Source organism: Strigops habroptila, chromosome 9, assembly GCF_004027225.2.
Source record: "Strigops habroptila isolate Jane chromosome 9, bStrHab1.2.pri, whole genome shotgun sequence".
Taxonomy (NCBI): Eukaryota; Metazoa; Chordata; class Aves; order Psittaciformes; family Psittacidae; genus Strigops; species Strigops habroptila.
Genome location: NC_044285.2, coordinates 9331428 through 9358158, shown reverse-complemented (window position 1 = coordinate 9358158; position 26731 = coordinate 9331428). Strand labels below are relative to the sequence as shown.

General features: G+C 39.9%; 2 protein-coding genes across 2 annotated transcripts in view; one reads left to right on the top strand and one right to left on the bottom strand.

Moving 5' to 3' along the window:
- TMC3 (transmembrane channel like 3) overlaps positions 1-11576 on the top strand; it is a 28919-nt gene extending 17343 nt beyond the window's left edge. The window contains exons 16-28 of the mRNA XM_030498062.1: positions 17-145; positions 771-881; positions 1344-1469; positions 2836-2914; positions 3106-3148; positions 4238-4535; positions 5027-5865; positions 7120-7295; positions 7376-7425; positions 7561-7693; positions 8313-8430; positions 9453-9546; positions 10103-11576. Coding sequence (XP_030353922.1) covers positions 17-145; positions 771-881; positions 1344-1469; positions 2836-2914; positions 3106-3148; positions 4238-4535; positions 5027-5865; positions 7120-7295; positions 7376-7425; positions 7561-7693; positions 8313-8430; positions 9453-9546; positions 10103-10250 — 2344 coding nt within the window. The 3' untranslated portion in view covers positions 10251-11576. The remainder of the gene's footprint in view (positions 1-16; positions 146-770; positions 882-1343; positions 1470-2835; positions 2915-3105; positions 3149-4237; positions 4536-5026; positions 5866-7119; positions 7296-7375; positions 7426-7560; positions 7694-8312; positions 8431-9452; positions 9547-10102) is intronic.
- Positions 11577-14297: 2721 nt separating this feature from the next.
- The window catches only part of IL16 (interleukin 16), a 31070-nt gene continuing 18636 nt past the window's right edge, over positions 14298-26731 (bottom strand). Inside the window, exons 11-20 of the mRNA XM_030498253.1 lie at positions 25955-26087; positions 25027-25114; positions 23871-24346; positions 21382-21523; positions 19128-20217; positions 18443-18626; positions 16724-16825; positions 15766-16018; positions 14788-14913; positions 14298-14531 (exon numbers count right to left, since the gene is read on the bottom strand). Of these exons, the coding sequence (XP_030354113.1) occupies positions 14338-14531; positions 14788-14913; positions 15766-16018; positions 16724-16825; positions 18443-18626; positions 19128-20217; positions 21382-21523; positions 23871-24346; positions 25027-25114; positions 25955-26087 (2788 nt within the window). The 3' untranslated portion in view covers positions 14298-14337. The remainder of the gene's footprint in view (positions 14532-14787; positions 14914-15765; positions 16019-16723; positions 16826-18442; positions 18627-19127; positions 20218-21381; positions 21524-23870; positions 24347-25026; positions 25115-25954; positions 26088-26731) is intronic.

Sequence of the window (26731 nt, the reverse complement as noted above, 5' to 3'; positions counted from 1 at the left end):
TATATTATTTTTCCAGGATGGGAGCTTTCTTTTCACCTTGCTTACCAGCATTCAATGTCCTCAAGTTGATTGGACTCATGTACCTGAGGAGCTGGGCTGTGTTAACGTGTAATGTACCACATCAGCAGGTTTTCAGAGCATCTCGGTTAGTCAAAATGAGAACAAAAGATAAAGAATAAATCAAATGCAGGCAATGGAAATGTCTTCTGTGCATAGGAACAAAATGACAGGAGGTTTTAGCTCAGAAAGTTGACAATCAAATTTGCCAGTAATACTGATAGTAAAGGTCTGTGAAAATAAAAACCATAGTCAGAAACTGCAGGGTTCGTGAAGTTGCCAACACGCTTCCCCATTTTTTTTATCATGGTGAATATCTTAATTATTTACTCAAAATAGAAATAACTTAGTGCATCTTTAATTCTTAAGAATCAGTTATTTCTAACATGTTTTGAAGATTAATCAACTTCTGCTACTGTTCTTTTTCTTCCCCAACACAACTGGGCACTAAGGTTAGGTTTTATTGAAGGGTGACATAAAGCGTTCTCCGTCTGCAGCAGTGGTATCTGGAAAACAGTGCAAATAGGATTTTGATCATTAAGAGCCTGTTTAAACTGGCTCTGTTCAGACTTTCTAATTGCAGCAGAATGATTCTGATCTTTCAGAAATGTAGATCTTGAACTCGTTAGGTAGATACAGACTTGCACCTTTTATGTTGGCTCTGTTTTTCTCTCTGATTAGTATAATCTAAAACATGTTATGTTTTCTTGCAGATCCAATAATTTCTACTTGGCCATGTTGCTGTTCATGTTGTTCTTATGCATGTTACCAACAATTTTTGCTATTGCCCGATATAAGCCATCTTTAAGCTGTGGTCCCTTCAGGTAAGTTATAATGGATAAACGAAAATTGATAAGACTTTATTTCATCTTCTCACAATAAATTCATTGGGTTCAATACCCAAATTACCAATTAAAAAAAGTTGATAAGACAGTGTTGTGCTGCTGCCAATGTTTTGCCAGTTTAAGATTTGATTAGGTGAATATGTCAATGTTCCGAGTGAAGCTCAACATTTTGCTTTATACCATGGTTCAGTTACTTCATGTTTACACAGTGTAATGTGCCACTGAGCAATCTGGCCCACATCACTGTCTTGTGTCTCAATTCAAGCACCCTCCAAGCCTGGCCAATGCCTTTGTGCTTTGGAAAAATTGTTAAAAAGCAAATAATTATCAAATTGCTCTTTTTTTTTTTCTTTTTTTTTTTCCTTTTTTTTTTCTTTTAATTTTTATTAGAGCTGTCTTACAACTGCATTTTATATTTATTTCTTTTTTTCTCTCTTGTAGTGGACAAGAAAAAATATATGATATCGTTTCTGAAACAATTAAAAGTGATTTTCCCACATGGTTTAACACGGTGATTACTTACATCAGCAGTCCCGTGGTTGTTCTCCCTGCACTATTACTATTATTGTAAGTACTTTGGTTTTCACAGGCAGGTTAAATTGACTTTTATTAATACTGGCCTTATTTCTGAAGAGTCAAACATTTTTACTGAGGAGCAAACACTGCATTATTGTCATTTTATTAAGCATGTCTGAAAAAAAAACCCCAATACCTTATTGACTATATGGTAAATGGATCAGACAGGAATTAGAGTATGTTAAAAAGACTGTCATCGTATCTTCAAAAGGAATTTCTTGTTCTGGGATACTGTGTTAGAGCAAGTTCCCTACACTGTGTGAGGGCTTGCAGTGCTACTGGTTCCAGGAAGTTTTAAGATCCTTCTTCCCCCTGAAATGCTCCTCAGACATTAATTTTCCATTTTCTCATGGACATTAGTTCAGTTTATGACTGTGAACAGGGCTCAGTCTATAACTTAAGGAGGCTACTCAGTCATCCTGATTTCTGATAAGATAAATCAATTATGAAGGTCTGCTCTTAAGTGTTAATGTAATATAACTTGCTGCAGACTTTCCAGAGGAAGTTTGTTCTTATTCTAGTCCCTAAATAATTGTTCACAGCTGGGAATTAATATTTATTTTGAGCTGTTTGAAAATCACTTTGCTTCTGCAAAGTATCATTTGTCTTGCATGTACCTTTGTATAATTTTTTGCTTGTAAGCTACAGATGAATGCAGGGTTTGTCCCATCAGTGGGCTTTTCAGATAAATCCAAAAGACCGAAGCACTACTTCCTATTTGTAACTTGTCCCAGCCATGTAAATATGAACATATTTACAAATTTAAGTAGATTTATTGACTGCTTCAAACTGATGGCTAAGCACATACGTAAGTGTTTGTGGTACAAAGCCTAGCTGTAAGACTTTACCTCATGTGAAAGCCAGTGTAATCCATTACGTCAGGCCAGTTTTGATCTTGGCTGTGCCAGTGTAAACAAGGTGCTATTCCAGTCAGTCAACAAAATTACACTGGTATGAGTGTGCAAACTCAGCTGTAATTCTACTGTCTCTGTTCCATAACCTTGAACAGGGAAAAAAAGATGAGAAAATATTTATCAAAATTTTCATTTTGAGCATGTCCAGAATTTAAAAAAAAAAAAAAAAAGGCTAAAAATGCACCCAGGGTTATGTACACAATGAAAGGACCAGCAAAAACCACAGGTACGATTAGAACTGCTGTTAAATCTTTCTTTCAGTATCATTTCTTTTTCATGTGTGCTTGTTTGAAAGAAGGCCATGATCCATTATCACGTTATAAAGGAAATGCTACAAAGCAGCAACTATAAACCCCTATACCATTCTGCTGACCCACAACCCCTTAAAGAGAAAGCTGTCAGGAATGTTTGAAGTAACTCATAATCACCTCTTTCACTTCTAGCATGCTGATCTATTACTTACAAAGTATTGCAAGATCATTAAAATTCACCAACAATCAACTCAGAATGAAGATCCAAACAGTAAGTACAGGGAAAAGCACTTTTACATGTAGTTTGGTGGGTCTTCAGTAAAGTACTAGCCTAATTAGATCTCTAAATTTCAATGTTTCACAACGTAAAACTGATCCTATGTTTTTCGACCTTACACAGCGGTGAATTTACTCTCTAATCCATAATAATTAGTGCTGCTTATTCTTCTGAATGTATTTTAGGAAAGAACTGAAGATAAGAAAAAGGTGGTTCAGATGGCAGTAGGTAAGTTAGTGAGCTTTAGAAATGCCACTATTAATGAAGTACTTGTATGTAAAAAACATTTTGATTCCTCATACACATAACGAAGTTCAACTACATTTTAAAAACTGTGCTTCCTGGAGAGTCCTCCTTTTAGATGGTTTCTGAGCTCAGCTTGACGTAATCTTGGCAGCACTGAAAGAAAAGGTGTGTAGTTTACACCTAAATTCTGCTGGGATCTTTGGACTATGTATTTTCTTGCTTTTATCATCAACAGGGCAGAACCTGGGAGGTATCTCTGGTGATTCAAATCACGCCAGACCTTGCGTAAAATTCAGAGGCTAGCAGACAGAAGAGGAGGAAGGCAATGGTCTCTATTCGTTCAGCTGTGATGGTGAAATACTTCATCAGCAATAAAAAGATTTCAGACTTAATTGTCTATTGTGCCTGAGGGAATCTGAACCTGTACCTTCCACTTCTCAGATTTTAGGAATGAGAAACCACACAAAGGATGCCATCCTTCTAATAACTCCCAGTGCAAGGAACCAAGTATAAATTTGCCAAGCCAAAGACATTCAGTAGCCTTATGGCTGGTTTTGAACACTACCGTAACACCCTTATAGCGCTCCAGCAGACACATAAATGGTGAAATACCCAATGTATAGCAATATAGTGATCAGGAGTGACTATTAAGGGCAACAAGGTATGTGTCCTAGTTAGATTTCCTTTGTAACAGAAACCAAATTCAGCTTTTGGCTGTGACCAGCACAGGCACTGGAGCCAGCTTGCTAAATTCGGCCACATTCGTATTAGAAGTGGTGTGCACTGGGTACTAAAATGGGGCTCCTGAAAAGAGACACTGGCTTGTTGCCCATTTCAAAATCCTGCAGTCCAATGTCCAGTTTCTCTTCTCTGTTCCCCAGTGCTACATCTGCCATGTACCGTAGCGTGCCCATCCACCACTTTATCACCGTGTGGCACCACTTTCTCTTTTCTGAACACAGTGGGGTTCTGTCAGCATTGGATCCCCTGACTGAAGGATGAATTTAAGCGCCACTGCACCTACTAAATTTAGAGACCCGGACGGTTCCTGTAATATTTTCTGTTTTCTAGCCAGAATACAAAATCTGGATGGGAATGACAAGAGGCCAGAGCCAGAAACTGATATTATCAGCCAGGAGTCTTCTGTTCGGTCCTCAACTCCTCGAAAGAATGGCAGTGTCCTGAACTTTGAATCTCCTGTGACCAAAGGCACCAGAATACAAACCATTTCCCAGTCCGTGCCCCAAACTGTGCCCTCAACTGATGTTGCAAGACCCATCAACGCAACTCCCACAACTTCAACCTCTTTAACGCCAGCTCCCTCAGCATCAAGTGTACAGAAACCAAGAAATGATCATATCACAAACAGGCAAGTCTGCTTTGGTTTTGAAATGGCTTTTATTCCAGCAGCTCGATGACATACCTGAGTTTATTTACAAAACAGCTGTGTATTCCAACTGTCTGGAACAGTAAAATGGCTGAGGAATCTTTTAAAAGGAGATTCATTCATGGGTACTATTCAGATAGCTGGTGACACCACTTCCTTAACTCTCCCTTAATTGAGATGGGATTATAAAACTTTTGAAACCTCAAGCAAAGACAAATACTAGGCTTCCTCTCAGGCACCTAACTGAAATAGTTTGTGCAGGATCCTCTTTCCATGAACAACACAAACACAGTAAGAGTGAAGGAACTTGGTGCAGAATGCCTGTGCAGGTCTAGCTGAACAGTGGAGATTGTATAATTTCCACCCTTACACTCGAGAGTTTGACTTCCAGAGCAATGAATGTTTTATACTTTTTCATTACATTAATATATGTTCGTATCTCAGTATTTCCTTTTTTTTTTCCCCTCATGAAGGTACCCAAGCATTGTGCATAGGAGTGCAAGTGAGCTCTGTAAAACAAAGCCCTATACACCGGTGACATTCAAAAAGCACACTGAAGATGTTCATTCTGAGCCTCTCTTCAGAAAAGGGATCCGGCAGGTAAATCCGGATGCCCTTGGGGCAGGAGCTCCTGTTTTTCTGGGATGTAGACCATATGCTACCAGGTATTTTGTTGTTAATGAAAATGAGACCCGCAAGAAATCGCTCCGTTCTACCTCCCGACTCCAAAGGCACTTCAGGAAGGAGGAACCAGGTGGTATTATTGAGTTGTATCCACGCAACATCAGGAGATACGTGGTTCGAACACCACACCAGATGTATTCCCCTCATCCCAGTGAAGATGAGGAGGATGAAGAGGAACTTGGTAGAGAATTCATGAACAGATCCCACCGCCCTCGCTCACTGTCTGATCTTCGCCCAGCACCACGGTTTTACATTGGGGAACACGGTGATGGCCACATTCTTATGAGCAAAGATCTAGCCAGAGTGCATTACAAATCCTGGGATGACGGTTTTGAGCTAGACCTGGACAGGCCTCCATATGCTTACAAGAAAGTGCACCTGAACTATCCTGAGCCTCGTGTGAAACCAAAATCAAAGCAAAAGCTGGAGCAATCACTAACAGAGTCTGATTCCATTTCCATTGAATCCAGCAGTGATCCGCAGAACAGTGGCAATGACCAGTACATTCAGGTCATTCATAGCAAGGAAAAGTATGCGAAACCTGGGTCAAAACTCAACAAAAAGAAAACAAAAAACAGTGTTGATCTAAATATGTCTGAGCCTAACGAGCTGGTCTGCTCAAATGTCTGAGGCAGTGCCCCTGCGTTTTCGTGTTTTGGACAGATGTATGTGAGCTGCTTGTAGTTGCTGTTTGAGGTCTACCAGAGTAACTATGGCTTAGTCTTTGCAACAACAGTGTATGTAGCCACTCAAGGTGGGAAGAGCATAGTTAGCCTTGTGTTCTGCTGTTAATGGTACCTTGCTTTGATACCCCAACTGGTATGTTCCAAAATTTTGAAGAGAAAATTATTCCAATTTATTATTCATCGCTATGCTGTTAAAAAACAAACCCCCATCTACTGCAAAATTAAAAGCTATGTACTTGGCGCATTTCAAATAAAACTGTACAAAAATATGTCACATGAGGCTCTCTTTGTCTCTTTGGCACAGTCACAGCTAAAGATGTTTCCACTGCATAAATTCAGCAGGTAAGCAGCTTCCTACAAGGAGTTGCTATTTACAGTACATCTTGATGGGCCCCGCCTAAATATGGTGTAGCTCAAATCAGCAACAGGTTGACTACAGACAATGGTGAGTTTAAAGTCTGTTCAGTGTACTGCATGGGCAACAGAGTTATTTGGTCGTAGCAATGCATGCCACCTTCTAGATGAAACCCTAGATCTATTAATTTTCTGGTGAGACTCTTCAGTCCAGCCTAAGAAGGTTCCCTGTGGAAAACTTTCCATCCATGGCTTCTAAAACAACTTGTTTCATGACTCCTAATTTACTTCTATTTTTCACACACCACTGCAATTTTGAACCTTCTTTAGATTCTTAAGATAGCTTTTCTTTTTTTTCTTCATGTCATCTGGATTACACTGCAGTAAAAGAACCACTGGCCTTCAGCTAGAGCTGCACAGCCTCCTTCCAGTTGGTTCCACCACACCGCACCATGCCACCCAGGGCTGAAAGATGGCCTCCCGTGGTGCCTCGCTGGCCTCACAGGGGTGTGTGTGACCAGCATGGCCGCACCACAGCCAGACCTAAGTAGGTGAGTCCCATCTCTAAGTGAGAGCACAGTACAGCCTCCGCCCTGGCTCCCCGCCGGTTGTGAAGGCCAGAGGCGGCTGCCAGCGGCCTGGTGGCTCTTTCCCCCTCACGCTGCTGCCCGGGGCGAGGCCCGCTGTTACCAGCTGCCCGGGAGAGCCACGCTGCGGCCTCCGCTGGCCCGCATGGCCGACCCCAGCCCTGCCGCCCTCTCCCTTCCGTTAGGCGAACCAAGCCGAGCCCCACCGCAGGGCCGGGCGGGCGGGGGTAAGGCCGCGGCCCCTCAGGTGAGGAGGCGGCGCCGCCGCCATCGGCCCACGGGGGCGGTGCGCACGGAGCCCTCATAGGCGGCAGCCGAGCGGTAGCTCCGCCCTCCCGGCCATGGACTACGCGGAGCTCGCCGTGGCGGCGGCCGAGAAGATGGAGCTGTACCGGCAGGATCCCGGTGGCTGGCGGGGCTGCCGGCGCACAGTAAGCGGGCAGGGCGGGGTGGCTGCGGATGGGCGGGGGGCTGGCCCAGCCTGGCGGCTGAAAGCTTCCCGTTCCCGCAGAGCGAGGTTTCGGTGTCATGGAGACCCTCCGCGGAGTTTGCCGGCAACGTGTGAGTACGCCCGGCGCCCCGCGTTCGGTTCCCGAGGTGCCGGGGTGAGGGATCGCCCCCCGTGGTGCTGCCGCGGGTGTTTGGGGCGGAGCAGGGTAGAGCAGCGAGGTTTGGATTCGTTTTATCCCTCCGCAGGTACAGGGGCGAGGGGATCCTGCCTGCCAGTCCCCTGGATGTCTGGGAGTGTATAAAGCCGGTGGCCGGAGGGCTCAGGACCAAGTGGGACCAAAACGTGAAGGACTTTGAGGTCATCGAAGCCATCAATGATGTAAGTTCCTTAAAAACCGTGCTGGTGTGATAATGCAGCATGATGTTCAGGAGCATTGGGCCCTGCACGGTCCTTCCTGGTGTAGTGCCTTATGCGACAGCTTATGTTGAATCCAGGGCAGTCAAAATGTTTTCAGAAGTTGTGCAGCCTCTGTCTGAATCAGTCTGTTGATACTGGGAATAGGAATCTTTTTTCTTTTTCTTTTACATCTCTGTAAATTGTATATATTCGCTTAACAATGGCTTATCTTTCTGAAAAGAGCTACTAATATATTCTTAGCTAAATACTGCGTGCTTAAAATATGTAACTGTATAACATTAAAGATTGCTGAGCTACACTGTTGTTAGTTACCTTAGCTTTCCAACATCCCTTGTGGTTTCTGGCTTTAATCACCCTGGAAGCAATGTGTTATAACTCTGGTTTTCTCCGTTAACCTGTCCTTCATCAATACACCATAGCGCCTTTTAGCTGTGGCAATTTGCAGTTTGTTCAAGAACGGGTGTAGTAGAACCCCTTGATACAGTTTAGAAAGCATATCTGAAACAGTACTAGAAAGTACACTTTTTCTGCTGTGCTTTTGAAAGCATCAACTGACATACCTCTGTTTTGTGATTTCCAGGCTGTCTCTGTATGCAGAACCACAACCTCTTCAGCTTTCATGAGGGTTATTTCACCAAGAGAATTTGTGGATGTGGTACTGATGAAGCAATTTGAAGATGGGACGATGCTATCTGCTGGTAAGATGCTTGTGTTCTCAACATGTTCACATTATGTTACCAGATAAACAGCATGTACCGGAGATCAATATGAAATAGAAAATAAGTAACATACTGTTCAGCAGTTATGGAGCTGATCAACATCTTTTACCAGAAGGTAAAATATTAGTGGTCTCTCTACATTGTTGTTCTCGGAGTCTGTAACTCATCTTAATCTTCAGATAATGATGATATTGTTGGCCTGTGTTTCCTTCCCTTGCTATGATTTTGAGATTGAATAAGTATTTAATTTACTATAAAACTGGTGTGTGTATATGTGTTTTTGTGTGTGTAGTGTTTTGTTGTTGTTGTTTGAAGAATTTGTAAGCTTTCTAAAAGGAGTCCCATTTTAGCCTAAATCCTGTTTTTCACTTTTTCTGCGCTACCTCTAGTTGGTGAAGCCATTGAATAAATGCACCACTCCTGTATGTTGAAATAATTGTTTTTATGAATAGTTCTGATTTTTAAGGGTCTGCCACTTCATGGAAGGGTGTTTATTTGTTTCTTCACTTTCATCCTCTTTAACTGTTACAAGTTAGTGCTTTTATTGCCCTACTGTTCAGCTGTCCCATTTTCCCATCCTGTTGAGGAATGCCTTGCCAGGAACTCATATGCTTGCTAGAGTGCAGCTTCTCGGTAGGCAGGTGACATGGCATACCTCTGTGTCATGAGTTTGTTGGAAGTACTTGAATGGCCTCTCAAGAAAAGCAGTGCCCTCACACAACATGGGTTCAGCAAAACTCCCTCAGACTGTCTTAATGCTTACTTTAGACCTCAGTAACAATTGCTTCTAAATTCAACACTTCTTTGATTTCCCCATTCCATGGCCACAGCAGTTCCTTTAATAGTCTCTTCTGACCACGTATTGAAAAGGTTCTACTGCCATTCTTCTTAAATATATTCTCATATAGTGAGTTTGCTTCTCAGCTGGTGCTTTGAGTACCAAGGACTCTTTCATCATCTTCTGTGAAAATGACACTTTTCTTGAATGCTTTTTCTTATAGCAACCAATGTGGAACACCCGCTGTGTCCTCCTAGACCAAATTTTGTGAGAGGTTTGAATTATCCCTGTGGCTGTTTCTGTATACCTCTTCCAGGGTAAGAAATGATCTGTTTGAATGTTAAGTATTCTAAAGCCCTTCTTATCTGTTGCGTGGTGTGTGTATATGACCACATGTGATCTGTAGCCTCTTGGCAATGGCATGTTTCTGTCTTCCTTTGACTGGTAATTGTTATGACTGAGCGCCCTTTTTGTTCTCTTTTTTTGTCCAATGAATTAGTCTCTCTTCATTTCCTAGAGGGAAGTCTTTAATGTTACAGAAACCATCACCATGGTAGGATTCTCGCTGACCTCTTAAGCAGAGATTCAGCAGAACATACAAATATGGCCTTAATTTTTTGTAAATGAGTATCTGGTTGTCTATTACGTTCCTGTAATTCATAAACAGTCATGAACCTAATTTAGAGCCTAGTTTAACTGTAATTTGACTTGTGGGGATAGTCACATTCATTGAAATTTGTAATTAATGTTTGTTGTTTGCTTAAAAAAAAGTACTTAGAAGTATCTATTATCAGACAATAGATAAAAGTAATTGTAAATTTCCTAATGTTCTTAAACCCCTGGCTATAAAAATCACCTTCATTGTCTTTGCAGGGAACCAGACAGGACTCAACTCCTCAGTTTCTTTCAGACTGATCTTGGTGGCTATCTTCCCCAAACGGTGGTGGATTCCTTCTTTCCAGCTAGCATAGCTGGTTTTTACAGTAACCTGACCAAAGCTGTTAAGCAATTAAAAGCATGACAAGACCAATTACTGGCCTCACCAGCTGAGGGTAGGAAAAAACCTGGCTGCCTGAGGGTAGAAATAGGAAGTTTGCCTACAGGACTTTCTACCAGCAAAGATATTAGGAAAGGTGAAAGGGGAACAATGAACTTTTAAACTAGCGTTTTCTATCTGTCTATGCAAAGCAATGCATTTTTTAATACTATATCCTTCGTTTTCATAATTAGAGCAATACCATACCAGAGGCTGGAAGAATCCTGGAGGCAGCACTAGTGGCTGCCTGAGGGGAGATGATGCACATACTGGATTTGTTCTTGGCCATGCTTTATCAGTGTCTGTGAGGAGTAGAATTGCTAAAATCCGCTTAGCACTACAGCATTAGCGTGGTGTAGGTCAGCCTGTTTTGCCTCTGAAGCTCCTGTGGAACAATGTTCCTTCCCCAAAAGAAGAGGTAGCTCTTCTGCTGCCAGCACTTGTAAAGCTGCTAAGATGCTTCAGTGGGTCCAAACCAGCAAATGGTAGAAGCCAGAACAGATTAGATTGTGTGGAGGATCCTACTTGTTTGTTCCAGCAGACTCAGTACTAACAGTAAATATGCCTTAAGTGCTTTTTTTTTTCCCCCTAAATCAAGGTCTAGCAGTGCAAATCAATTTGTAGTCTGTGGGTCTGTAAATAGACCCTGTTCTTTTCTCCCCTCTGTACCAACACCAGTGATCTCCACAATGTTATGAAACAAACTGCACTGACACAGTGGCAGTAAATAGAGGATTAAGCACTTTACTTGCTATTTTTTAAACTGCACTTGAAATGACCGTTTTTAACTGCACTTGAACATTTTTTTGTTCTCTTGTGGTGAGAGGTTGTAACGGGTAAATAATCTTTTCTATAGCTTTGTCTTGACAGGCCATAATGATGTTGCTTTTTTTCTAAGACTAGTTTGCCTGACAGCACTGTCATGGGAAATCAGCTCCTGATCTTGTGTGCAGTGATGGGTCTAGCTTTTGAAAATATTTATGGTGCTGGTTACGGCAGGAATGTCAGACATTACTGTGGATTACGTATAATTACAAAAGGAAAAACTAATTGCTGAATTAGGAATTTGAATGCAGGTTGTGATTTTAATGCTATAACTCAATAATTAACAAGGTTAATATGCTCTGCTTTCTGTCCTAGTATTTCCTTTATATTTAGTATAGGACATGGAGTTGCACACAGTCTCCCACTGTAAATCTCACTCTATGGAATAGATTTTTCAATGAAACAGTTTGTAATCTAGTCTCCTTTGTATACAGAGGTGTAAAAACTTGTATGCATCTGATGAAATAAATATTTTTTTGCTACGTCCTACTGTTTTTCCTGGATCATCCTTTAAAACGATTCTCCACATACCTGCTTTGCCAGCAAGGAAACCTAAGAGCCACCTAGACCTCCAGTATCTCTTGAATTGAAGGGCATGAGAGGGAAGAGCCTTCACTTCCATTTACACTCCCCACTAGCTGGGAGTAAAGCTCTTTTGGTGAGAACCTTCTCCCTCACAGCTTCTTTGCCCTTGGATAGTCCTTATTTCCAATTGCTGCTTTCTGTACTTACAATGAGTAACAAATTCACTGACAAGATTTGGGCCCTGATATTACAGAAGCTGGTACACATTTATCTAAACGTACTAAAGTCATTAGGCATGAAGTGCAGTATCTCGGCAAGTCTTTGTAGGATTAGGATTGCTTTAATTAGCAAAAAGTTCAAGAAGCAAAGCTCAGGCCTCCACTCGTTATTTCTGCAAGTAAACCTTTTGCAAACAGTGAGGCTTTTTTATTATCTATATATCATAGTGGTTTTTATTGCTCTGAGCGGTAAAGGTGATTGGTAGGTGAGGCTCTTTCTTGGAATAAGTTATGGATCCCTTTTTCATGTGCTCAAAATTTTCTACCCAGAAGGAATTAAGAGTCCTTAACATTCAGCCTTCTGGCCTGCCAAACTGGAGATGGAAATGTCTTGGCAAAGCTCATCTTGTAAGATCTTGGAGGATTCCCCAGTGAGACACGCTGCCTGTCACACAGCATGTTTTCACTTCTTTTGATCCTGGCAGATGCCAGGAAACAGAAAAACTGAAGAACTTTAGACATGAAATGAGAGCACCACCTCTGGAAAAAACGAGATCAAACCTGTCATGGTGGGTGTATGTCAATTCTTAAATTGATGATATTAAATGGCTGTGTCAGGTGAGGACACCTTCAGCAGATGGCATTGAAGTAATTAAGGCACTCTGTGCCATGGGTGTAGCTAGTCCAGTCTCTGTTGTTACAGTTACGCAGCTGACAAAAAGTGTATTTTATGAGAAATAGCCTTACCAATGCTAAAGAGTTCATGCTTACTTTTCTGTACAGATTCTATAATCCTATAGAATATACAGAAATCCTTTCTGTACAGTTTTCCTATATTGGTGGTATGGCCAAGCGGTTGAAAAATCTAAGAATCTTTTATGTGCACCTTAGGCCTTACACTTAATTAAGCCTAAACCAATAATGCAGATTATGTTAAATACAAGAAATTCTACCCCAAAAAATAAATATTCAGAGAGATTCATGTATGTACTGGTTAATAAAAAAATATACAAAAAGATTCTCTCTCACATTTTTCTCCTCTTTTGGTTGCCAACCAATTCATAGAAATCTTGTTTTGAGGATTGTTTGGATTGTTTTTTGGAAAAGAACTCAATCGGGAAAGGGTTTGGAAGTGTGGGGACAAATGGCTTGTTAAGAATGTTCTTTCAAGGATTAACATGGAGCTGACTTGTGAGGAAAGGCCAAAGCAAGTTATAGGCCTAGGTGCAACTAATACCTTCTGCTGTCTATCCTACTTCTCTTTCAGTTGTTGTTTCCATGACATTGTGTTAAGTGCACAGAAAATAGTTTCTGAACTCCTGCAGCTCATGGTTTGGTGAAATTAAGTAACTGAAGATGGATGCGGCAAATTCCCAGCTGTGGGAAGGTAAAAGGCCAGGGACAAGAGCCAATGCAGCCATCTGGGTTTCAGCTGGTGAGTCACTACTTCTATTCTGATGTTGCACCTCTCCCTTTGGTGAAGTAGGTCAGAGAAGAGCAAATGGGTGCATAGGACCATCTTGCCATAGATCCGCATGCTGCTGCTGGTAGAATTCCATACGGTGCTTAGAGAGCATTGCCAAGATGCCGATAGCAGCATTTGAAGTGTAGGCTTGTCTCTGAGTTATTTAGTGTCTCCAGAATAAACATTTGGATTCAGAACTTCTAATTCCCTAATACTCCCACTGGTACTTTTCCTTACCAAATTAACACAAAGATATTTCAAAAAATACGTGTGGTTAGAAGGTAAAACTTGCTTTTAAAGGGCCTTGTTACTCTCCAGCTGTAGTCCTTGGAGTCCTATGGCCAGAGGATGGTTAGGAAAACCTCCCCTATATTGACCTCAGCTTCCTGCCTCACCCTTGCAATACCTTGAGATACTCTTTTCCCACCCATCCTGTGTTTGCGTGCTGGAGTTGAGATGGCTTTGTCAACTGCTAGTAAAAAATCACCTCGGCAGGTTTTGGCTGTCCTGGATGTTCTACGGTTTAAATAGAAAAGCTGGAGTTTTCTAGGACACACTGTCATTTTGACACACAGAATTGCATCCCCCTTTCTCTGCCCTCTAAAGAGTCTGTAAGGCAGTGTTGAGTTTTAGGCTTGTAGACACATTTCTTCCTCCTGGGAAGGTAAGGCAGGGAGCAAGACTTGTAGAGTAGGACTGAAAACTTAGCACAGAATGAGCTTCCAGTATGTAAGTTAATGGCTTTAAACAGGAGAGTACTCTAGCTGTCACATATTTTATTACAATTAGTATATTATTAATAAAGTCATTATTTTATAACTCTATACTTTAATATCTCTTTCTGAATGTTGAAATAAGAATCATGCACATCTTGTGCACATCTTAGTTTATCCCAGGCAGCTTGCTCTGTAACTGGCAGCAAGATCATGTGTACTTTTCACGTGCACTTTTGGAGTATCTTGCTGTGCCAGACAAATAGCTGCAAGTAATAAAAATCCTTTTTTGTTTGTAATACTGGCAGTAGTCTAATTTCCTCCTCTTATAAAGTTTTGGATGAGTTGGTGGTAACAGAGCTTGGATTCTTCCTCTTGATGATAGCTGTGATGGGCCCATCAGGTAATGCCTTGATTATATTCCATGCTTCAAAACGAGTAAGTCCTTGAATGGCAGTTGTGTGCACTTGTAACAGCTCATCCCCAGGCTGGACAGGGCTGCTTTGTTCTAATGCAGTCCCTGGAGAAAGAAAATTACTTTCCTTTAATTCTTTGTGTGGGAGAGACTTTGATGTACCTTTCACTTATTAAGGATAACCAGCATGTTTGGTATAAAACACGTGGTCTCAGCAGGCAATGAATTACTGGCACTGCACAGGATAATGCTGCATTTCCAAAAACTGTCATTTCCGTGGGTATAAATCAGCAGTCAGTTATGAACTGTGCAGGTTTGCGTCAGCTAAGAACCTGCCATGTATGCATTTAAGTGTATTTACCTTTAAATATCCTGTTGATGATGATGGGTTTATCTCCATGAATAGATCCCTTCCCTCCTTCCAGGCTGAATCCTAAACCAGCAGGTGTTTTTTCTAGAGTTACAGTGCAGATTGTATCTTCAGTTGCTGGAAACAAATGGAATGTTAGCAGATGGGCACTACACAGTCTGAAAAGCTAAAACATCTGTTACAAAAAATGAACTTGAGTTTTGTTCACCAAGGCACCATAAACTGCCAAATGAAAGAGAAAACTATAACTTTTATTTCCACTTTTTGCTATTATAAGGCCCCCTGGGAAGCTGGGGAGAGGAATTTGTGTTTGAATTCATGGCAGTGGAAATATAAAGATGAAATCTGGTGACATTTACTAGACGGAGAAAAACATCTTAAATGAACAAAATTTAAGGTAAACATATTTGACTTGATGTTAGTTATGAAATTGTAATATATACTACAAAGATGCTAATGTTTATTTGCAGTATGTAAATAAAGCTACAGATCTCCAGATCTTTAGAGAAAATCCACCAAAATATCTGAAGAATATGAAAGGTTCTGCAAAAATCTGACCTTGCTGTGTTTTCAAACAGTAGCACATTGTTCAAACCAAAGTTCTCTTTCACAGAGATAAAGTCTTGTAAACTACAATCTAATAATATTAAATAATCTCTGTTCAGATTCTTATAACCTTCAGTTAGATGTATTACTACAATAATAATCTTTTTATGTCTACAGAAAATCGTGGAGAGGATAACACTTGTTTATTTTCAAAGAGTTCTTTTACTTTAGAAATCCATTAATTCTTCCCCTTTCCAACAAAGTTACCCCAAATGTCTGTCCAGGAATGTTTTATTAACCATGCTGTCTTTATTCGTGGTTCTCAGATGTACGCAGCCAGTGCTGAGCTGCGTTATGAACACCCATGTTTCAGGTAATGAGTAACAGCAGGTAGGGGCTGCAAGGTAATGCCACTGGACTTACCAGACTCTGGTGAGGTATCACTCGCTACTGAAGATGTACTAGAGTTGATTGAAACATTCAGACTTTTTTCTCCATCTTTAGCTTTTCTAGTGACAACAACAGCTTGTCTGGGTTGTCGAGCCTGTCGCATGATTGCTGAGGCATCATTGTGAGTCACACCTTTAAGAGACTTTCCATTAATGGATAGTACTTCATCTCCTTTCTGAATAGTTCCTTCCTGAGATGCTAGTCCATTGGGAAACACTTTGTGAACCTTGTTGGAGTGTCCAGTCACCACACATGCACCCAAGGAAAGATGGGAAAAAAGGACAAATCACTAGATCAGTTAATAGTTTTCACAATGTGCATTTTGCATTCTGTGCCAGGAACAAGTTGCTTCTAGCACATTACAGGACTGAGAACTGAAATAATTTGTACAGAGAAGTTCTCCTGCACACAGCCCTCCTCAAGCAGGTAGGCAATCTGTTTAGCCTATGGTATCAGATGGCCGAAGCCTTGCTGCCCATGGTATGTACCTTGCTTATGCTACTTCCTGTCTGTCTTGCTGCTCTGCTAGTGGGAGGAAGAAGGCGCGAAGGTAGACTCTAGCCTCCAGACCCCCTAAATGTCTACATGCTCATCTCATTCCTCCTGATCACTGTACTTGGTCTTCTATAAGCATGTGAATAAGATGTTGGTTACTTCCTGCTGAGGGCTCTGTGTTGTTCTGCCTTGAATTTCAGAGCTGTTGGGAAGTATGGTTCCCAAAAAACAGGACATCACTGCCAGTCAACTGGAAAGGGCAGCTCTGTGCAGAAGGGTCCTATTTTCACCCATTTAAGACCATGATTCTGACTCTATCAGTACAGCAGTCTACTTTGATTATGCCAAAAGCCAACCTCTGTAGTAGAAAACCAGTAAGTTACATATTTTTAGAGGGAGTTGTTGGTTTTAGAGTATTTTTAAAGGTGCTACTTACTGTTACCACTTTGTTTTCTAGATCAATGCCCCCTGCCAGGCTGAATCCAAGCCCGGTATCATCCTCTTTGTGCAAAATTGTAACATGGATATCATCAAATTCCTAGGTAGAGAAACAAATGAAGTCAAAATCTTCTCAATAGATATGTCAAGATGATTGGGAAATCAGCATGTTTCCTTTTTGTCTGTTGTGCATTTTATAGTGAGACAGTGGCACAAGCATAATACTGAGATGCATAGTATTTAATTTTGATCAAATTTACCTATGAATTATCTATTTTACAAAACTCTATTCTATGTCTAAAGTTGTTCTGGTTTGTTAAACAGGTTATCAGCTGGATCTGGACCATAAATTGAATTATATTAAAGAATATAAATATCTACTGTAGAAATAGAAAATAATGCTGAATCATTTTAGAGACCCTTTTAATTGAAAAGAATAGAAAAAAAATTGGCACGTAACTCACATTGATACACGTGTCAGAGCTTAAAAATTGCTTCTCATTTTTATTTTTATTTTTTAACAGTATTCTCCTAACGGGTAGAGTAAGTTGTTTCTGGGTTATCCCAAAGATGAGTTAGTATAGGGTAACCACTCCCATTTAACCTAGTTTCCTAAGGAAACATGGCATTTTTGACCACAATTTCACAATCACGTTCAGTATGTGAGCAACTGTAGTTGCATTTTTTAATAGTGTCTTGTTTCCTTCCACAATTGAATCCACTGGCCAGCTGCAACCAGGCAGAAGGTACGTGCTGCTCAGGGGTTGTCCTGAAAATTCCATGAAAACAAACAACTTGATACGAAAGGCTAATGTCCCATTGAGGGAAACATTGCAACATAGCTTTTACTGCTAATCAGATCAAAAATATTAACATGGGAAGTTGATAAGCAACACAAATTGATACAAAACTTGGCTTTCATAAATTCTGCTTGTCAAACTGCTTTTTGATTGCAGCGTACTCGCAAACCTTGTTGCAGTCGGTAAGAATTTTGTCTCCAACTTGAGAATATGTCTGGCAAGTACTCTGACAGGAAGACATGAATTGTCTACCCATGCTCCATGCAGTCCGGACACAAACCAGGACTAACCTGGGAGACATGCCACTGCAGTTAGCCAAGAGGCAAACACTGTTATCTTAGGCTCATTGGTGCGTTTAATGCAGTTTTGCTGCTTTCGCACAGCTTGGAGTATCTTATCACAGCAAACAGAGCTGCCAGCAGAAGATGAACTATTTTCAGTGCAGAGCTCTGGATGTTATCTGCTTTTTCTTTCAGTGTGAGCAGTCTTCAGAAGTCTTTACAGTTCTGGAATGCATATGTTTAAACTTGATTTTGACGTATTCTGAGCTTTATCGCAATTTTAGATTAATCCAGTAAGACTAAAGGTTGTTCAGTATCCCAAAAATGATGCATTGCGTGTCTCAGACTGGCAACCCAAATAAGAAGAAGGGTCTCAAAAATGTCAATGTCTACTTCTGCATACACTGACCTTACCTGATGAGTAACTGTTATTCCATTACTTAAATGGGTATTGCTCTTGCTTAGTTATCACTGAAGACGTCTTCAAGATTTTTGATCAATTGACCTAAATGTTACTATTAGTACATATAGAGATGGCTGTTTTATTTGTTATAAAATCAAGTTGCAAAGATTAACCAGGAGAATTCACTCCACAGCTGTCTGAAAATCATGCACAAAACCAAAAAGTAGATTTACCCGTAACGTGGCTTCGTCTAGTGATTTGACTTCCTCTATCAGCTTTGCTAACTCTTCAGGGGAAAGCAGAGAGATGACAGACTGCCCTGACACACCGAGTGCTTGAGGTGAGCCATGTTCCTGTTTCTCTTCCTCTTTCTCATTGTCTGCTAGGCTCACAGTATATTCTCTCAACTCGGAGAGGCTGTTGCAGAATAAAAAAAAACCATTGAGTTATGAAAGAACATACGGAAGCATAGCACAGACAATTTTGAAGCAGTCATCTTTTGATCTTATTACCGTTTAACTGGGGTGGTAGCTCCCATAATAAATATTTTAAATACTTATGAATGTAAATTAGTCACATTAGCTTGTTAACAGAAGTAGGATACATCACATAAAAGAATAGGAATAACCTCTTGGCCACAGGCAAAACCAGAGTTAAATCTCCTTTATCATGGAGATGCTAGAAATATTCCAGTTTACATAGGAGGAAGTTTACCATATACATGTGTTTATATAGTACAAATTAAAACCAAGTGTAACAGTCATGTGAGTCATTCAATCTTTGTGCTCTAAAGTTCTTAACTTAGGCTGTGCTGTACTATTGTGTGTTACTACCTTAGAATGCTAATCTGTCAGTGGATCAGCACAGGTGCTCACCAATGCTGATCTGTATATCTGATTTTTAAATATGGTATCTTACTTCAGCGAAAACCCAGTGTCCAGGTGATGGTTGTCACTTGCAGGTGAGAGAGAAGTCCCATCATCCTCCACAGAGGATTGGGACAATGTGTCCAGACTTTCCCATGCGCTGTTCCCAGAAGAGGCTGGAGACTGAGGAAGGCAAAGCAAAGATTTCATTAAAGCAGATGACACCTGGCTACTGATGGAATAGATTTTGCTACACTTCTCATCATATGGCTTTATCATCTCACAAGACCGGGTAGCTGTAAGTGGGAAGCTTCGTGATCTTAGGCTGTGTGCTTTTGCTACCGATAAAAGGTGGGAAGTTGCAACGGCTTCTGTAGTTAAGAGACCTGAGGAATTTTCAGTGTTGGCATTGTTGCATTTTTCTGAGCTAGCCACAAGGACCTCCCTGGGAGAGGAAGATCTATCAAGGCTCTGGGTACCCATGACCACAGGTGACTGTTGGCTGGTTTCACAAGGTGGGAGAAAGGCTTGGTTTAAATGAGGTGGGGCCGCTTCTGACCCTGTTGCAGTGAGAGAGTGTTCTTTCTGGACTGATGGTTTCAGGCTAAATCTTCGGTGTGTTTTTTCAGGTGACTGTGGAGCACTCAAGGATTCAAATGAGTTTATTCTTTGTTTTATTGATGATCCCCTAGGAGAGACATGGCATAAGCTGGATTGCAGTTCTTTACTGGAAATACTCTCGAGGTCAGGAGGACTTTGGTCTGCCCGTGTTTTTACATCTGAATTTGCTTTCCTCAATCCTTTCAGACTTTGACGAAACCACACTGGCTTAGGTGCAACAGGAGGAGGACCCTTTTTCATACTGTCATTTTCATCTGATTTTAGCACTTTTGAACCAACTATTTCTGATTCTGATTTCTTCAGAACTGTTTCTGAGCTGCTTCGGTTTTGATTCTCTTTGTTTGCGTCCATGCCAGGTTGCAAATCTAAGTGAACGTTGTCTTCACTCATGGTAGGATTGAATAAACTTTTTATGCAGTCAGAAATTTTAACCCAAGGATCTTCTGTTGTTGTATTAAGACTATAATCTACCCGTGCTTGTCTTTTAAGTATAGGTCTTTGTATCGATGAAATTGGATTCCCTGTATTAGAAAAACATTGATTATAAATGAGCAGCTTTCTACTTCCCCGTCCCTTATCTATGCATCGTTATTAATTCATTGCATTTGAATTTCATTCAAGCCTCCAGTAGGTGTACTTTTAATTTTCTAAAAAGTTTAAACTTTTTTAAAATTCGCAACTCTTGAGATAAAAGTTCTAATTCCTTACACTGAAATAAACTGAAAAACAAGGCTCTTCCCTGCTTATGTACAAGATCCCTTTTCTAAAGGGCCTGCAACTTCTGAAGTTCTGGGGTGCTGCCACAGGCTACAACAGTTAAAATAGAAGGGTAAAAGTATAGTGTTTGCAGCCAAGTGAAAAAGCTGATGTTACAGTAAATTATTAAAAAGAAAAAAGTTTTTCGTTCCTACCTTTATAAGTATATCCTGCTTTAAAAAGACTCTCCCACTAAGATCTTTGATTGATATTTATGCTTCTTAAATTTGTGCAGGCATGTCCAGTGGTATTTTTCCAGTAAGTAAAAACTTCATTCTAAATTAGGAATACCTTTTACTTCACAAGCTGATTAAGCATTTTGATGTTAGACATGATAGAGCTGAATGGCAGCAATTTTTTGTTGGTGCAGTTGCACAGTTACTGCTACCTGCTTCAGTATAAACAAATTATTTTTAGGGCATAATTTTTTTAATGATCTGAGCCACAGGTTACAGAATTTCATAATGGTTTAGGTCGTAAGAGACCTCTTGAGATCGTCTAGTTCCCTTATCATTGTTTCCTTAATTCTAACTAGCACAACAAAATACTAATTTATTATTATCACTTGTTTGTGCCATTGCAACACTTGAGCCTTGCAACTATGCATAAAAACATCATTTAGAAATGCTAAAACAAACCTTTAATATCAAATCTTCAATATAAAAGGTATAATCTGAATACAGTAATAGTGTACCTGTCCATTATCACCTTTTTACAATACATCATTTATTATACTGCTTTTGATATAACTTTCCTTTTTTTCCCCCCCAAAGATTAATTTTAATTTTCATCTATTCAATCCAAAAATTACAGATATGGGTTGAAGTCTACATTTAAAGAGAAAGGTGAAGTCAGCTTGATACCCATTTTGCAATCCAAACTAAATGCTAGGTTTAGCTGCAAAAAAAAGTTCACGGAATTAAACATACCGAAGTTTGCTTTTCTTTCTTGATCTCTGCCCACTGGAGCAGCAGTTGTGTGTTCGGTATCATACGATGTAGGAGAAGTGGTAAAGACACTGTGGGTTACATCAGTTTTATGTCCCTCTAGCAGTGGTTTTCCAACTTCCTGCTGTACAAACAGGAAACAGAAGTGTGTCAGAATGTAATTATACAAACTACACCTCGTATGAATCTGAGAAAAACTCGGCGATGTTTTCATTTGGTTCTAATCTGAAAAGTAATATTGAACAGAAAACAAGGTTTCACTTCTGTTTGGGAGTTAATCCTCATCGGACTTAATTTATTGTATACTACTAGAGTGTTGGCATGATATTTTATGGTTGCACTTGTAAACAGACTGTGGAAACATGCAATTAATATCTCAGATTTAGTAATAATAATAATAAACTAAAAGATGGCTCACTATAATTTTCAATTCTTGTAAAACCAGCCATTCAGTAGACTTTTGCAAATCAGTCAAGCAAATTTCCTCTAAATTCTTATGAAACTCTCTTTCCTGTTGAAGCCTTTTGCCTTTAAGCATAAGCCAGACAAGCTAAATTGTTACTGCAGCTTCAGAGCTCTTCCTTTCTTGGTTTTGGCTGGAAACATAGGGTGAGAGGATTAGATTGAGGTTGCAGTAAATGCAACTCTCAACATCATTAGCACATGCTCTGGAATTACTTGATTCCTTTGTAACCTGTGTTACAGGTTACAAGTTACCATCTGCTCTTCTGTGACACTGGGAGTGCTCTCTGCTATGTAGTTAAGATTCAGGATAACTAATGGAACCAAAACCAAACAGGACAGAAAGTGATGGTCTAGAAACAAATGAGTTTGTCCTGAAAAAATCAGTACTTGAACAATTTCTTAGCTTTTCTGTAATGTGATCATGTTTGTTATACTACTTTCTTATTCTAGGAAAAATTTCTCCATCCCCCGCTTACTAGGATCCTTCTTAAAAGTTTGGGTTCTGTTGCTGTTAGATATGGACAACATATGTTCAGTAGCCAATTTGGAAATACTATGAACATATAGTTTGATCTTACTCTTTACTGATAGCAGTTATTTTTATACTGATGCAGTTCAGAGCACAGTCGAAAATATCGATTAAGCATTCTTGGTCATGAAAAAGCAACCTTACAGTCTACAGAACCCCCATATGAAACTGAGATATGCAGGCCTCAAACTGACTAATGAAAAATGTTTTGGGAATAAAGGTTTAAAAAAAAAACCCCAAAAAACCCATGATCTGAAATACATTCTGAAAAGAAACCATCTTTCCTGGGGACTTAAAGGAGCTATTGCCCTGAGATATACAGACTGTTTTACTAGAGGAAGTTGTCTTCATTAACAGAGATTGACTTTTCATGGACTTTATTGATCTTAAGATTTAAGGTTTTCTCCTTATCATTTAGAATAACTGAGTACTGAAGGAATAACAAGTTCTATGCAGTGGTAAGTTCAACAAGTACTTGTTTCCCTATATTTTGCTTCTGAAAGAGGATTTTCTAGTAGCTTCTGATGAATATGTTTCTACTGCTGTCATCTTAGGGGATGGTAAAAAAGTGACCTTACATGAGATGCTGAACTGAAACTTTCTTGGACATTAACATTATACATGGACTTCAGTCTGAGATGTATCATTTTATTTTGATCTCTGCAGCTTGGGAACTGGCTTGGTTTTTTGGTGGGGTTGTTATTCTTCATTGCATTGAGATCTGTTCATTTCTACTGGCGTATTACTAAACCCTGGGGGAAGAGCTTTCATTTTTAAACAAACCACAGTTTTGTTTCAACATGCAGATCTCTTAATCCCTCACGCTCATGCAACTGTTGAAACACTGTCTTTCTGTTCTATCTTAGATGAAAGGGAACTGAAATTTAGTAACGGACAAATATACACTCAGTTTTCCAAATGCTGTAGCTACCTGCTGTACATAATGTTAGCTCTTTCTTCCAATAAGAATCCACTACTGAAACAAAGAAATTATTTCACGACTTCTCTACTTCATAAATGATTTGACTCTGTGAGTGTTGAGGTTAAGATCAACCGTACCAAGCTGACCTCAGAGGCTGTACAAGCTCCTCCAGTCCCAGCTCAGAGCACATCGCTGCTACAGTCACATGGGAACCAGGGAGTGTTCAATACCACCAGTGGCACATGTTCACAAGGAGTGACAGTGAAGGAGGAACTCGTACTTGCTGCTGCTGTCATTGGGATTTTAACTCGTGTTCCTTGATACAGAAGAAAATTTCCTCCAGACCCTTCTCTGCCTTCTGACTTTATTTTGAACATCATGTTTTGAAATAAACTGGCTTCACGGAGGTTATTTTCCAAACAGAAGAGCCTCATCCTCTTCCCCCAGTTCTCACATACGTACATACTCTCTTTTATCCGTGCCCTTCTTCCTGCCGTCCTTCCCTTGCCTCACAAATGTGCAAGCACAAGGAAAGTTTTGCAAATTTTGCTTTACCTGAACACTTGCAGGAGGTGATACAGCCACTTCTGACACAAGCTTTTCTTTTCTGTCCGCATTACACTGGTCATCGCACGTACAGTCCTGCTTAAAATATTTCCTTGGTGGAGGTTTGGGCTTTGATGATTTAGGTTTTCGAACGAGGATCTCCGATGATTTCTTAGTGTTTTGCAAGGGTTGACTTCCCTCACTACAAGTAGGAGGGGAATTTCTCTCTGAATTATTACCAGACAATGAGCATAGAAGGCCAGGTTGTCTGGTAATTGGTACATCAATGCTATGTACTCTTGCTTTCAAGTCAGTCAGTTGGTATGCAGCATCATTACTACATGAGGACCTAGGGTTGTAGCTGCTGTCACTGCTGGAGCGGGTCATTAGCTTCTGTGTCCTGCGGTTACAATGAGCAGCATTCCTTTCAATATGTTTTTCACATGGGTGTCTTCCATGCCAGCTCATTTCCAGCTTTTTAACACCTGTATCAGGAACATGTTCAAAATGTCCATTCAGATACATGCAAAGTGTATCTTCTAAGATTCAGCTGATAAAATTTGCACCTAAATGCCGTCATTGGTTGATGCAAAGCTATGATTTATACATTAAAGGTTTGTAGAACAAGGATTCAACAGTTATGTTCTTGGACAGCAAGTAACATTGCATTTTCCATGTACATATGTGTGTGTGTATATATACATCAGCAATATAGTTTTACTGATGATGATTGCTACCTATGGTCCTTTAGAAGAAATAAGGACACTAAAAAGAGTATTGTTGCAATATATTACTGTGGGAGGATGTCATACCTGAACTGGGCAAATAGCTCTAACCATGTGCCTTTCCTGAGGAGGGGATTAACAAGCCGTTTGCCCCTGGGAGATCACCTGAATTGTACAGTTCTTTGTCATAGTCCTGTCACCTACTGACAGTTGTTTGAAAAGCTTTAAGCAGAGGCTATGAATTGGAAAAGATGAATAACAGTGAGAGAAAACTTGCACAGAAATTTTTGCTGGCTATCAGACAGATGTGGTCTTTCCTCCTCCCTCTGGTAACGTATCTTAGGAGACATGTTAGGAGCATTGTCCTGTGAGGCTTCCTCTTCTTCCTTTCTGCTTAAATCAGAATTACCATGTCTCAGTGAATGCACTTACTCCCTTACCTTCAGTACTCCATTGGTGTCTCTCCTTTCCAAATCTGTTGTTTTCCACAGCTTGCGCAACAGCTTCTTTTAGCTGTTGCTCAGACACCTAGGAAATACCATGTCATTATACCCTCATGAGATTGCTGTGGGGCAATGAGTAACATTTAAGCATTTATTCCTTTCGCAAAAATTTCTAAGACCTGGAAGTACTCTAATGGAAATAAACAGACCTAGTTATATCACACATCAGTTAATTTTAAAGTTAAGTACGTGCGCACTATTATATATATTCCAGTATCAGCAAAGTATACCTATGGATATGCTATCGGTTCTTTAGATAAAGTGGGATCTTCCAAAGATGCTCTTTTGTGTATTTCACCAGAAGTGGAGTTCTAGATTTACCAGTATAAGAAAATTTAATTCCATGTTTTTATGATAATATATGCAAAAATTTATATTTGATAATTTATATGGGGTTTGGTGTTAGGAAACCCTTTGTAGAAAAATCTTGCAAGAATATTTCACTTCAATATTAAATTAATTACAAACATTGGATGCACAAGACTTACATTTTAATTACTGAAAGATGGGTTCATAAACATTTCTTTCATTTTTGGGGGTGTGTTCCCTTTTCAAATTTTTTTATTACTATTGGGAATTCTTTCTTGCATAAGAAATATACTTTGGTTTGTTCCTTACATGTTCTTTCAGTACATGTTCCTTATTCACAGCACAGAATCTCATGCAAGGCTGTCTCCAGTGAGCTCCAAACCTTACATGATTACATTTAAGATATATCTCAGGTTTGTTTGTGTGCAGCAATGCTTACAAGAGATTGGCATCTTTGTTATCAACATTTTTCCACCTGTTTTAGATTAGCACCTGCTCCCTCACTTAGTTCTCAGTATGTGCTTCATTGTAAGTCAGAAAGAATACAGTGTGCTACCTGTGGTTCGGGGTGTCTGCTAATAATAATCTGCACTGCACCAGGATCACAATGGCTTAGCACAGCATAAACTTCATTAAGAGTCGTATTTTGTACTGAAGCTTCATTAATTTCAATAATTTCATCTCCACACCTAAAGAGAGATTGAAAAAAGAAAAAAGGCTGAGGATGCAAACAAAACAGACCTTGTCTCACCCATGTGAGAATATACAAGAAGCGAATTCATGTGGTTGACCTCTAATTTGATCACAGATTAAATCATTAGGTCTTTCTGTTCCTGTTACAGAAAATGGAATAGGAATGAGTTGGACGTCAAGGTTTTTTTGATCTAACTGCCTTGTTGCATGAAACTTTGAGCTTTCTTCATGCTCAGCTACGCACACTGTGTGCCTTTGATCTTTCTGCTGTATGCAGCTCAGCTCCTGCTTCCACCTACGTCTTCCTTCCTTTCAAGTTAACACTTCACTTTTCATGTCTATGGTCTGCTAGTGTTATTTAAGGTCAGAAAGAATGTAATGTTTCTGCTATGTATTAATAACTTGATAATAGAAAAATTCACAGTTCTTTCAGCTAAAGTCTTAGGCATGTAGAGAGGAAAGTTACAGGGCACCTGAAGTCAAATCAAAAAAGTCTTCACTGAAAATTCCGTGTTCTGTTCAATTCTAAATATGTTCAACATTACAATACTAATTGGTCTTACAAAATGAATTTCTTACAAAATATATTCTTACAAAAATGAATTTCTACACTCCCAGTAAAGCTCATTTCAGCAAATCC